The following is a 14,814-nucleotide window of genomic DNA, read 5'->3' on the forward strand; positions in this document are numbered from 1 at the left end:
TCCCTACAGTGAGACCTTTGAAACATGTTTACTCTCTTCCACTCCCAACTACCAGCTTGAACTAAATTATTTATTATGCATCAAAATTTCCAAGTATACCCCTCCTGTTTTCAAAAGTTCTTATACTGCACTTACATTACACAACCCATCCGTAATCATTAAGATGCAGTGTGTAACATGCATTCTGTATACACGCACAGAGGTGGAGTGTGAGGTACATTGCTTCTCACCTTTCCTCTTCACTGTATCTTTCTCTCTTCGAGGTCTCAGCTCTGCTCTCTTTGTTGCTTGGATAGTCTCTTCTTGGTACTTTCCTCCTTACACTTCTTCTTGTCATCCGTGTATCCCCTTTTGGCTTAGTATGAGATCCTTGAGTTGTGGTCCTTTCTTCTCAGAGGTCTATAGATGGTGTTCCATTATCCTTTCACTTCCAGTGTTTTGGGGGAGCAATTCCTGCCAGTATGATTTTTCTTTTCCTTGATAGCTATCTTGTTCTTTTTGTTTGCAAGCTTGTAAGAGTTTTCTTTTTAATCCTCTAATCTCAGGGATATTACCAGATGTACTTGTATCTTTTTCTATTCAGCGCAGAACTAGGTAAGTCTGACTCCCTGAGTTCCCTTTCCAACTCTACCACTTACAGGCTGGGAAACTTTATGTAAGATCCTTAACATCTCTGTGCCTCGGTTTCTCACTTCTAAGATGAAAATAGTCATCTCATAGGACTATGTGAGAACGAAGTGAATCAGCATTTATCAAGGGATTAGAACACCACCTAGCATATTAGGAAGTACCTAAGTTTTAACTTCTGCTATGGTAATGTCAAGGAGGGAGAAATTACCTCGCTATCCCCCCTTGAGTTCTTTTGAGTGATCTAATAATTAAATTGACACAAGACAGATTAACAGGAGAAAAAAAATTTTAATTTGTATGCATGAAAGTCTTATAGAAGTGGGACCCCTGAAGTGATGGCAGCAGGCTATTTATATACTATTTTCAGACAAAGAAACATTTGTGAAGATTTAACAAAACAAAGGGGTCTGTGCTTGGGGTAGCAGACTACTGAAGAAGTAAGTTCGTTTATCCAGCTTTCTCATGTATACAGCCTTGAATTCCCTAACTCTGGTGATAAAGATGCTTCCTATCCTCCTGGTAGAGGGAGGATACCTTCACTTGGGAGATTAAATTCCTGCTTTCAGGGGAAGAGAAGTGGGCCAGAGTGTATTTTCTTCTTAATATCATTTATTTTTACCTGCTGTTCCTTAAGTAACTTTTAATTCAAAATACTCAATATGCCATTAAAGCATATTTCGGGGCATCCTGCCCTGGACCTCAACAGTAATAATGATTATAATAACTGTTATTTAGGATATATAATAATTATAGAAATCATTTTTTCCTCCAGGTCAGGTACTCTTTCATCCATTATTTACTTATTATTTCCTCAACTATTTTGCTTTAGCGTCTTCTACCTTAAACAACTTCCTTTTTTTTGCTTCTGAAGTTGCTGTGATAAACACGTTAAGCTTCCTTTCTCACATGTTTTCCATCTCTTTATATTTTGCCTATGTATTTTGAGTTTTCCTTGGACATTATCTTCCAAGGTATAACCGGAGTCACCAAAATGTGCTGTACTTTCTTGAAATGTTTAGTTTTAAAATCACAGATTTTTTTAGCTTTGGAAAATTGTGTATGTGTATGCCTAGAGAATTCCATGGACAGAGGAGCCTGGTGGGCTGCTGTCCATGGGGTCGCACAGAGTCAGACATGACTGAAGCGACTTAGCAGCAGCAGCAGCATGCTGTATTTGGCAAAGAACTGTCTGCCAGTGCAGGAGGCAGAACAAACCTAGATTCATTCCCTAAGTTGTGAAGATCCCTTGGAGAAAGGCATGGCAACCCTATTCAGTATTCTTGCCTGGAGAATCCCGTGGACAGAGGAGCCTGGAGGGCTGCAGTCCATGGAGTCACACGGAGTCTGAGGCAGCGTAGCACACATCACATGCTATATTTGATCTCTCTAGTGGGTTTAACTTTTTCACATATTTATCTGTCCCCTCCAGAAGTTTCATTTCACTAGATGTGTACTGTTTGTTCTGCCTGTTTTCGCTCTAGCTTTTGAGGGACTTCCTCCCCTTAGATGTGCACAGCATGGTTCTTTTTGGGAGAACACAGTATGACCCACCGTATAAATGATCCCAGTATCCAGCCTTGATCCAGGCGGCCCCTCTTTGGAGCTTGGTACCTAAAACTCTGCACAAGCAGCTCAACCTTGAGTAGGCCAATGCCATGGAAACTGAAATTTAAACCTGGGGTTGTTAGGTATTTTTCATGTTCAATGTAAACCATTCTCCTTCATACAGATGATAAAAGCAAGGAAAATCAAGTTCTATGTAAATCTTGGTTATTACTTTAAGCATATGGAAATACTTCTCTGCTACTGTCTATGTCCCCAGGTGTCATGACTAGAAAAGTCCTGCAGTAAAATAAGGACATTGAAAAATATTTAAGGGCAGATCACCTTGTCAAAGAGGGACTGTGGGGAGAAAGAGCATGGAGTTTGGTACTTTTTAAGTCATTAATAAAAATTAGTTCTCATACCGCTATTAATCTTAAAATTGTCGTTTAAATCATTGTTCTTTTTGTTACTTTTCTGCCCCTTCATGGGGGATCCATATGACACTCTGGTAGAATTGAGTGTCAGGGAGAAGCTTCTGAAGGACATTTTGTTTCTTTTCATCAGGTAGCCCCTGGCTCTGGCTGAACCCTGCTGTCTTCTGAGCACTCTGCCTCTTCTGTAGACAGACCAAGGGACCGCTGGGCCTGGAGCTGGGGTAGGTGTCCTGCTTGCACCTCGCTGCCCTTTCTGCCCAGGATCTCTCACTGCCTTAGAAGCACGTGCCATCCAGTCATCCTGGTCGTCTACAGATCTCTTGTTGTACTAGTGTACACCGTTATTCGTGTCAGAAGTCTATCAACTCAGTGTCTGTGCTATCTGATCCCTTAGTGTCTTGCTCTCCCTGCCTCTCATGATCTGCTATAGTCACATCCTAGAATTTATCCTACCCAGAAAAGTATACCTTCCCCAGATCTCAGCAGTGCTGCTCTTACCCTCCTTCTCCTGCCCACTCACTTCCCCTTGTGCCCCGCCATCGTGTTTTAACTCCATGAGGCCTCTCGTCACCGGTGGCCCTGTGCTGTGCTGTGCTTAGTCCAGTCGTGTCCGACCCTTTGCAGCCACATGGGCTGTGGCCCGCCAGCTGCCTCTGTCCATGGGATTAATGGACAAGAATACTGGAAAGGGTTGCCATGCCCTCCTCCAGGGATCTTCCCGACCCAGGAATTGAACCGGGGTCTCCTGTGTTGCAGGCAGTCTTTACCAGCTGGGCTACCAAGGAAGCCCAGTAGGTGGCCCTACTCACCACCTGTACTCAGCCCTCCCTTCCCACTTGGATTTTAGGCTCTAGCATTACAGTCATTCCCTTGAGCATACTTGTAATTCTCCTGCTTCTTAAGTGATGTAAACATTGGAATCAAAAGAGAAGTTTAACGTGTTCTCCTCACGAGGTCTACCAACATATTGGAATTATAATGGCTTATAATTATTAGAATCTCATAATAATAAATGAACTGTCCTGTTTCGCTCCATTACTTGTGTGCTGGATTCCATTCCCTCTTGCCTCCTGAAGAACTTCTTTCTCTGCTGGGTCACTCCCATCAGCATGTGCACGTGCTAGAATATCTTGCAGCTTAAAAATGAATTGACCCTGTCCTGAACCCACGCGATCCATCAGCTCTCACCCCCTCCTCTGCCTCCCTTCAGAGAAACGCTTAAGACCAGTCATCCATGTCTGGTGTCTCCTTCTTCCTTCCCGTGCTCTCTCCTGTCCCCCTTACCTCAGGCTCGCCTCACTAGCACTCCACTGAAACCACTTGCCTTGCTTAGCCTACTAGCACGTGGGCGCTACCATCACGCCTGCTTGTTGGATGCTTCCCCTTTGTTTCAGGACCAGTCTAGCTTCCGTGTCAGGGCACTCTGCTGTCAGTGTGCGCTGCTGGGCCTTCATCCACCAAACATTGGTACTTAGGAGATCACCAGCGTCCAGACGATAGACTTACCTTTTTTTTTTTTAACCTTTTCTTAAAAACTTCAGTCACGTCAGACCATTGTCATTTTGTAATATTCCACATTGCCATCCGTCCTGTTGGTTCTTCCTTTAAAATATACCCAGAATCCAACTACCTCTCCCCACCTCCACCAATGTCACTCTTTATTCGGGCCACCCTTATCTCTGCCTGGATTCCCTACTAGCCTCCTTGTAACTCCCCTATTTTTCCATGGTCCTTTCTCAACAGGGCAGCCAGACCGATCCCTTTGAAATGTTACGTCATGTTTCTCCTCTGCTCAGGATGCTGCAGTAGTTTCCCATCCTTCAGAACAGAATCAGAATCCTTATAACAGCTACAAGATCAGACATGGAGTGACACCCTCTGTCCCCCAGAGGGGAGAGTCATTAGTTTTTTTTCCTCCAAGTTTGCTGCTCTCCTCTCAGGTTCAGAGAGGATGGCCCCTTTCCTGACCTCTTCACGTTGTGTGTGTCATGCGCCTGACATGCTTTCGCCAATTCAGTGTTGGTGGAAATGACGTATGTCACTTCCAGATGGCACTTTAAAAGCCAGGGCCTGATTTGGTGTGTTTTCTTTGCCCCTGCTGGTGGCCCCTTCACTGTTTCACTTTCTGGGAAGAAGCAGAAGCCCCAGGTGTCATACCGTAGGCTTGTACCATGAGCTGCACAGTGTCTTGAACCTGTAGGACGTGGCGGTTGTAATTGTACACAGCCCATCTTGGTGGAGCTGCCTGGCCCCCTCTCCGCTGTCATCACCACTGCCCACTCCCACTCACTGTGCTTTGGCCACACTGGCCTCCTGCCTAATCTTTAAACATGCCGAGCAGACACCTGCCTAGGGCTTTAACTACCTGAAATTCCTAATAAAGTTTAGAAAGGAGTCTTTACTCTGAAATGATTGATTCCTCAAGTTTTAGGCTTCTTGTGTAATACCTGTTACAGTAGATTTAACAGTAGCAAATCAACATTTCTGTCTATAGGCTGGTGCAGTTGTTTTAGACCCAATGTGTGGACTTGGAACAATACTTTTGGAAGCTGCTAAGGAATGGCCAGTAAGTTCTAAAGTCTGGTAAACCAAACAGTGTTTTACTTTAATCAGTGTGTGTTGTGTATACACTTGACAATTATTTATAGGTAGATTGTCTATTTAGGGATTATAATTATTAATTATGAGTTACTATTTAATTGTAGTCAAAGTAGCCTATGAAAGGTTGATTAAATTACTATTTCTTTAAATAATGTGATAAATTTAGGAAATTGTGACAGAATTCCAGTAACTAGTCGTGACCTACATTATATAAATCCCTCAATTCCTTAGACATTTGTATTGTAAAATATTAATTGTAAAATGTTAAAAATTAATGTTTTAACATTTTACCAAAAACTTCTCAAGTTTTGGTCCTTGAATGTTATTTTAAAGAAATACCCTAAATTTCTTTTAATCTGAATTAACAAATCTATTGATTTCATTTTCATCATTTGAAAAAATGCAAGTAGATTTTCTTAACTACATAAAATATGGCTTTATTTATAATTTGAATTTCTCCCCTCATAGGATGTGTATTATGTGGGTGCTGATGTCAGTGACTCCCAGTTATCAGGTGCATATGACAATCTGAGAGCTGCAGGCCTCAAGGATAGGATTGAGTTACTTAAAGTCTCTGTTATAGGTAAGATATTAAAAATGCAAACATTTGGGGGAAATAAACATGTGTAAACACACTTAGAACACCACTCACTTTTCATATGTTAATATAAAGGCTGAATTATTTATACCTTGTGATATATCTGTGGAGCCAATACTCAGTTTACTTCCAATATTATAATTGTAACTTTTTTATTTTTCAAAAGATTCATTGTCAGGAACTATATTTTTGTAGTTTCCCTAAGCATGTAAGTAAAAGCATGGTACAAAGTAAAAGCATCTTAAGAAATTTTAAGATGTGTTTGTTGCATCTGAACCATATCTCATATGATAACCAGGGATCATTTAGTATAGGCACAAAATAAACAGAATAATAACAACAATTTGTTGAGAATCTGTGAATTCTTTGCAATAAACTATATGAAATGTTTTGAATTATCTTACCTTCCCCTTGCTTCAGTTGGATAGTATTCCTATGTTATGGGGAATGAGGTAACAAGCCTTCCCAGTTTGCTACACCAGTACTACTTTTAATGCTAAAACAGAAATTCTAGGGCAAACCAGGATTCATCACCCTGTGAGGCAGAGGAAAGCCATTACTCCATGTTTACTGTTGGGGAGTCAGCAGCAAGAAACATTATAAGGAATCAAGTGTATGGAGTCCAAAATAATATTTTACTAACACCCATGGTATTTAGACTGAGAGAAGCCTCACATTCCTCCTATCTTTCCTTCAGTGTGCCTTTCTCCCTTAAAAGTGACCACATTTAATTCTCAGCTAAGAAAATCATATTCTCTTGGCACAGTGAGAATAGGTGATAGATAAGTCCCTGTAATCTAGAGAAACAGTATATTGTTAAAAAAAAAATTGTTCTATTATAGTAGAAAAGTAGTAGAAATGTATTGTTGACAAAATATTAGGATAACTTTTCTATAAATGCATGATAAAGTAGCCTCAGAGAAGAAATTGTATTGTTGGTTGAAGTTTCATAATTGTTTGCTGCCAGTGACTGTCTTTTCAGTCTTTCTGTCGAGGTTTTTAAGTGGACTCTGTGTACAACACAAGTTTCTAGAGGAAGCTGAGGGATGATTAGATTGAAATCATCAAGTTTTCATATACATTTCTTTAAGAAAGCTGGGGGGTTTTTTGAGATCTTCAAGAAAAATGGAAAAGCTCTATAAATTGTTCCAGAGCAGTGGTTTTTCCAACCCTTTACAGTCTCAAAAGTGCCTTGGTTGGCGTGAGAAAGGAAGTACTAATTTGTCCATCAGAACATCGCTGCTGTACCAGCTCCACTTTCATCAGTTCTCATGTTTTGGGTATTTCCCATAAGATTTCACTTTAAAAACAAGCATTAAGTGCTCAATTGTTAATAAAGAAAAGTTTTGGGGTTTTTTTAAGTTTTCTATTATACTTAGTAGCCAAATAAATCCTAGCTTTTAAAAAGATTAGTCTTTTTATTGTCTGTTAAGAACAGACAATAGTAGAGCAAGGATGGAAACAAAGAAACTAGTTGCAAGACTATTGCAATAATCCAGGCAAATGGTGGTGGCTTGGGACAAAGTGGTATTAGTGGAGGTGTTGAAAAGAGGTCAGGTATATATATATACACACACACACATATATGTATATGTATATACATATTGAAGGTAGAGCCAACAGGATTTGTTAGTGGATTAAATGTGAGGAAAAGAACCAGGATGACTAAGCTTTCTGGCTTGAACAGCTAGAGCGTGCCATTGCCGTTTACTGAGTTGCGGAAAACTGCAGGAGGAACAGGTTAAGAGTTGGGGGCCTGTTCAGTTCCACGTGATGATTAAGAACCATTAAGATCTCAAGGTAGATAGTCAACATACAAATCTGGAGTTTAAGGGTACACGTCACTAGTCTAGATAACATTTACATCCATGAGATCACCTAGGAAATAAGCACAAATAGAGAAGAGAGGCTTTCTCTGAGGATGAAATGCTTCGAGTTCTGGAGGGTGAGAATCTAGTAAAAGGAACAACCAGGGATGAGAAAGTAAGAGAGAATCTGAGCAAGAATGAGCAGCTGTGTCAGATGCTGCTGGTTGGTGAAGCAAAACTCAGGCTTGACCGGTTCCATGGAACAAAACTCAGGCCTAACTGGTTCCATGGAGCAGCAGGAACAAAGGCTTGCCTGCCGGAACGGGATCTGGAGAGAACGGGAAGAGGTAACTTGAAGACAGCTAGTTCTCATCATTTTTGGGGGTAGTTGGGCTGGTAAGGGAAGCAGAAAAGTTGGTGTTCTACCAGGTGTGTTGTGGTTCACACAATATTCTGCACAATTCATGAAGCTGCCCGGCTGCCCTGGCATCTGGGAAGTCAGGGGAAATGTGAGAAGTGATAGGTTGGGTGTCTGTGAGATATGTGTGGGAAATAGGGAGTGAGAAGCCCACCTTAGAGAATTTGAGTGTTTTTGCTACAGTGGCTTTATCATATATCATATGCTATAAATCCCTTTGTTTGGTAACACTGTTCTGTAACAAACTCTTTCAGTAGCGATAAGGTTTTAAAAGTGCATATTTAATGAAAAATTATATACTGAGTTTCTGTTTCTCAAGAAAGCTGTTGATGAACATACAACTAGAATAAAATGTTTATTTACTTCTATCATGCACTGTGAGGGCCGTGGTGATAGGAGTAACCAAATGAAATAAACTTGTTTATAGAGGCATCTAGCATTTACTTCCGGAGAAGGCAATGGCGACCCACTCCAGTATTCTTGCCTGGAAAATCCCATGGACAGAGGAGCCTGGTAGGCTGTAGTCCATGGGGTCGCTAGGAGTCGGACACTTCACTAGTCGCTAGGAGCGACTTCACTTTCACTTTTCACTTTCATGCATTGGAGAAGGACATGGCAACCCACTCCAGTGTTCTTGGCTGGAGAATCCCAGGGACCGGGGAGTCTGGTGGGCTGCTGTCTATGGGGTCGCACAGAGTTGGACACGACTGAAGCGACTTAGCAGCAGCATTTACTTCAAAACTTAGTCATTATTTTAAGGCGAGCAAGCCAAAATTAAGTGTTTATCAGATGCAACAGAAAGAAATGCATTTAACTATCACTCTGTGAAGCATGACTTTTCATTTAGATCAAATGAGCACTCTTCTAAATTAATTTTGTTCATTTTCAATTCCAAATTTTCTTATGTATATAACAAAATGAAGCTATAGCTATTAATACATTGGCTCCATTAGCAGAAGACCTCTGCAGAAAGTTAAATGTTACCAGTTTTGTATCAGTGTTACCAGATCCTTCAAAAAGAAAATTAGCTAAGTCAATTCCAGTAATGGTTTAGTATTCCTATCCCCTCCCAATTCTTGGAAATTTAGGAATTTTTTTTCTGTCAGAGATGAAACATCTTTCATTTTTGTGAACGCTACTATAGATTCAGCTCAGCACTGCATATGTCTGTTTATGCATTGGTAGACCACAGAATCCTGGTGAAGATTAATGTTCTTATTAAATAAAGAAATCTATGACACAGAAATGTACTTAGAATTTGACATAGTACGTACATAATTCATAATTACCTCCAAACAAGATGTGATGTTCTGAATTGAAATAGTAACTCAAGTTATCGAAATAATAGACTTAAAAAAAATTTTTAATATACACAGAATAACTGAACTGTAGGCTATCTGTAAAGATGGTTGAATGCAAAAAAAGCAATTCAGCCTGACAGTACATGCTTTTTTGTTTGCCCGTCATTTGTTGGGTTTTAAAATGTTTAATCTGAGTTTAAAATGGGAAAAAGACAGTCTCTTTAGCAAGTGGTATTGGAAAAGTTGGACAGCTGCGTTTAAATCAATGAAGTTAAAACACATCCTCATACTGTGCACAAAAATAAACTCAAAATGGCTTAAAGACAAACATAACACTGGAGGTGGGAGAGAGGCTTAAGAGGGACAAGGTATCTGTATAGTTGTGACTGATTCGCATTGTTGTACAGCAGAAACCAACACAACACTGTAAAGCAGTTATCCTCCAATCAAAAAAAAAAGATATAATACCATAAAACTCCCATCCTAGAAGAGAACATAGGCAAAGCATTCCCCAACGTAAATCGTATCAATGTTTTCTTGGCCAATCTCCCAGGCAATAGAAATAAAAATAAACAAAGGGACTTAACCAAACTTACAAGCTTTGGCACAGAGAAAAGAACACAAAAAGACCACCTACAAAATGAGAGAAATATTTGTAAATGATACATCCAACAAGTGCTTTATCTCCAAAATATATAAACAGCTCATACAACTCAACACCAACCACACACACACACAAAAAAACCCCAATCCAAGAAAAAAAAAAAAAAGAACAGAATACCTTAATAAACATTTCTCTAGAGGATAGATGGCCAATAGGCATATGAAAAGATGCTCAGCATCACTAAATATTAAAGAAATACAAATCAAAACTACAATTAGGTACCACCTCACACTGGTCAGAATGGCCTTCATTAAAAAGTCTACAAATAACAAATGTTAGAGAATGTGTGGAGAAAAGGGAACCCTCCCTCCACCATTGGTGAGAATGTTAAGTTGGTGCGGTCACAATGGAAAACAGTAAGGAGGTTCCTCAGAAAACTAAAAATAGAATTATCATATGATCCACCAATCCCACTACTGGGCATATATACTCGGACAAAAGTATAATTCAAAGAGATGCATGCACCTGAAGGTTGATAGCAGCACTGTTCACAATAGGCAGAATTTGGAGACAACCTAAATGTCCATCAGCAGATGAATAGGTAAAAAAGATGTGGTACATACGTGTGTGTGTGTGTGTGTGTAATGGAATACAGCTCAGCCGTGTGTGTGTGTGTGTAACAGAATACTGCTCAGCCATAAAAAAGATGAAATAATGCCACTTGCAGCAACATGGGTGCAGCTAGAGATTATCGTACTAAGTGAAGTAAGTTAGAAAGACAAATACCATATAATATCACTTATATGTGGACTCTTAAAATATGGCAGAAATGAACAAAACAAAAAACAATCTTCCTATCCACAAAACAAAACCAGACTCACAGGCAGGGAGATCAGACTTGGGACTGCCAGGGGGAAGAGATGAGGGAGTAGGATGGACTGGGAGATTGGAGTTGGTAGATGTGAACTGTTACATTTAGAATAGATAAACAACAAGGTCCTACTGTATGCCACAGGGAGCTGTATTCAGTCTCCTGGGATAAACCATAATGGAAAAGAATATAAACAAAGAACCGTACGGGTATAACTGAGTTACTTTGCTATATAGCAGAGATTGGCACAACACTGTAAATCAACTATACTTCAATTTTCTTAAAAATTTAAATTTTTGAAGACGTACTGATGGCTGATGTACCTAGCCAGAGTATCTTATAATTGTGCTATAAACTTTTTTAAATGAACAAGTTGCCTAATGGTAGTTGCATTTTTTTCAGACTTCATTGGAAATCTGTAATCAAAGAATTCAACAAATGGAGTGCAAAAAAACTTTTACATCTTTAAAGTTTTTGATAAATTGCAGTCATTAGAAACAAAACTGGCAACAGCACTTTAAAATTATCTCCCAGATGCCAAACTACATTTTGCATATTCAAGACTAATTATGGACTTCTGAATTAGCAATACACATTGAAATTTCAGCTCCATTGAAGTATTTGTATTCTCTTTTATGAAATCAAAAAGAATAGTATAAAGAGAAAGACAGTAGAAGAGAAAAATTTCACCAGCAGCAATCATACAAAGAAAAGGCATAATCTAATGCGGTAAACTTCAAAATCTATCCACGATGGAAACAAAGTCATAGAGCAATAGCCAATGAAATAGTGGCTACTTACAAGGTTACTAAGGCAAAGTGGGACCCAGAAATACCATGTTCAACCAAGATGTCATTTTAGTACAAAGATATTTTCAAATATAAAAAGTTCAGGCAACGTTTCACTAACAAGCATGTCAGAGGGGGAAAAAGTATTAAAAATTAATAAAACCCAGACATTTAAGAGATGAACCAACTGAGGAATAGAGAAAGCCAAGGTGAAATGACCGGTCATGAGGATTGAATCAAAAATACAACTATTTGAGCAACTGAGAATTAGAAGACAGAATGCCATTGTTGTAAACCTAGATGATGGAAAGAATAACAAAGTACAATGAAACAAAATATAAAAAGGATGTGCTCAACCTTGTAAAAGTTCTGAGTTTACCCAGTCTCTTGTCTACACATATACATGAAAGTTATTTTAAAGGCTCTTAAAACTTTGGGGGAGAAAATACCTTAGGGCTATATCCTGGTTTTAAGCAGTTCTTACTCAAACTTATCCCCAGAAGGAGGGAGTAAATAGGACAGTTTTATTCAAGACATAGCAGTCTTTTACCTTTTTTTCATGTTTTTGAATCATCCTGCAGAGATGTAAAAAAGATGATTTTTTACTTGTTTGTTTTAAGCTATGTTTCTATTTCAGAATTCTATCTCCTTAGTTACAAACTCTGTTCACAAGCAATTCAAACATTTAATAATTTAAAAGATTTTACTGTGTGTTGACTCTTATGGGTCAGGTGCTCGTGATTTTAGGAGTTTATGCATCAGCATCTCTGGAAGTGGGGCCAGCAGTTGCATTCTACCAGGCCCTTCAGTTGATTCTGATCCACACTAAATATCAAGGTTGGTTGTAGGGCCCAAGATTTCGCATTTATAGTTCCAGGTGATACTGATGGTGCTTCTCCAGGGACTGCACGTTGAGAACCACTGCTAAGGGAAAGGCAAGTTGGAAAGAGACCCATCTGGAAGTAGCAGCCCCACTAGGTCTTTGAGGAACCATGAGAAGGAATTGCTAAGTTCTGCAGAGCTTCCTGGAAGGATTCTGACCCACTGGCTCCACCTGGCTGTCATCTCCTTATACACACCAGAGAGGACCTTGTCCTGTAAATACTGACAACAGCTGACAATTACTGACTGCTCACTGTGTGCCAGGCAGTGTCTGTTGATACTTTCTGTAGGTTCCTCACATGTTAACTTCTGAGATAGGTACTCTTATCCCATTTTACAGATGAGAAAAGTAAAGCAATAATTTCTCAAAGTTGCACAGCTGGTAAGTGGCAGAGCCAAATGCAAGCTGACACCAGAGCCTGCACAAAAGCTCAGATTATTTTCTGTTGTATTATTGGAAGATGACACTGATTCTATGTAAAAGATTACTCTCTTCTCTCTCAGTGATGTTTATTCCTTCATCATCTAAAATGATTTAAAGCAGTTTCGTAAATTACAATACAGAGTAGAAAAATTGCAGATGAAAATAGACTAACAGGAAGGGGGAAAAAATCCAAACTGGAAGATGGGCAACTCATGTTTGTTGTGTGTTTGTGTAAGCAAAAGACTTGGGCTCAATCTCAAGGGTAGATTACTGCCTGGTTCCTCATGTATAAACATTTGATAACCATGTTTGCTCATTGTCTTTCGTAGTTTTACAAGAGTAGTTACAGTATTCAAGTGGATGTGTCCTGTATCAGTGTGTGCATGTTCAGTTTGCCCAGTCATGTCTGATTCCTTGCAGTCCCATGGACTATAGCCCGCCAGGCTCCTCTGTCCATGGGATTTCCCAGGCAAGAATACTGGATTGGGTTGTCATTTCCTCCTCCAGGGAGTCTTTTCAACCCAGGGATAGAACCCACATCTCTTGTGTCAGCAAGCAGACTCTTTACCACTGAGCCACCTGGGAAGCCCCACTCTATATCAATACCCTAAAACTAAATGAAAAAAGAAAGTGAAAGTGATAGTCACTAGTCGTTTCCGAATCTTTGCAACCCCATAGACTGTAGCCCACCAGGCTCCTCTGTTCATGGGGTTTCTCCAGGCAAGAATGCTGGAGTGGGTTGCCATTCCCTTCTCCAGGGAATCTTGTGGACCCAGGTACTGAACCCGGATCTCCTGCATGCAGGCAAATTGTTTACTGTCTGAGCCACCATGGCGTTGGGAAAAAAAAAGATTTTCTGCCTAGTTCTAACAAAATAGTATCCCATTACTTGTTTTCTAACAACCTACTCTTTCTTTTATTAGCAAATGTTCATTCATTAGACTTTCTCAGATAACAGGATTTTTTTGTTTTGTTTTTAAATTTCCTGCCAACAAAAATTTGTATTCAGAATAGTAAAGATTATTTAAATTCTATTGTACTTTATAGAATTAGGTGCTGTCTGAAATTTAAATAATTATTTAAATTTAGATGGTGGTAGTAGAAGTATAAAGAGTGCAAAGTGTAAAGTATATTCAGAAAATGTGGAAGTTAAGATTGGGTGTGTTACCTTGTGGTAATTTGCAAGGAGATCCAACCAGTCCATTCTAAAGGAGATCAGCCCTGGGTGTTCTTCGGAAGGAATGATGCTAAAGCCTGAAACTCCAGTACTTTGGCCACCTCATACGAAGACTCATTGGAAAAGACTCTGATGCTGGGAGGGATTAGGGGCAGGAGGAGAAGGGGATGACAGAGGATGAGATGGCTGGATGGCATCACTGACTCGCTGGACATGAATTGGAGTGAACTCTGGGAGTTGGTGATGGACAGGGAGGCCTGGCGTGCTGCGATTCATGGGGTCGCAAAGAGTTGGACACGACTGAGCGACTGAACCGAACTGAACTGACCTGAATTAATTTCTGAGAGTAAAATGTAAATTTGAGAAAGAAATTTAGATTTGATAGTCAAACACTATATTTTGTTTTAGTGATGTCATTTTCTTGATTGTTTAACTTTTTCTCTAGTCTTAGGACTTAAGTGGATGTTCTTAACCTTTGGGGTTGCCATTAAAAATACAATGAAACCTATGGGTCACTTTTCTTAAATAGATCTACAAATGGATTTTATATATGATCATGAAAAGAAAAATGAAAGTTATAGGGTATAATTTTGTAAAAGGTTTTTCTAGGCATCCTAATATCTTTCTTCTTGGATCTAGCAATTTTCTTCTCATGTAATATTTTTGAAGAGTTTAATTTTCTGGTTAATTTAAAATTCTGCTTAACTTATGTCATATTTTATTACACTTGAAA

General features: G+C 39.5%; 1 protein-coding gene across 1 annotated transcript in view; it reads left to right on the forward strand.

The window, feature by feature from the left end:
• THUMPD2 (THUMP domain containing 2) overlaps positions 1-14,814 on the forward strand; it is a 38,088-nt gene that overhangs the window by 15,370 nt on the left and 7,904 nt on the right. Inside the window, exons 7-8 of the mRNA XM_068977359.1 lie at positions 5,104-5,175; positions 5,679-5,793. Coding sequence (XP_068833460.1) covers positions 5,104-5,175; positions 5,679-5,793 — 187 coding nt within the window. The remainder of the gene's footprint in view (positions 1-5,103; positions 5,176-5,678; positions 5,794-14,814) is intronic.

The sequence above is a fragment of the Capricornis sumatraensis genome, chromosome 1 (genome assembly GCF_032405125.1).
Source record: "Capricornis sumatraensis isolate serow.1 chromosome 1, serow.2, whole genome shotgun sequence".
NCBI classification, from domain to species: domain Eukaryota; kingdom Metazoa; phylum Chordata; class Mammalia; order Artiodactyla; family Bovidae; genus Capricornis; species Capricornis sumatraensis.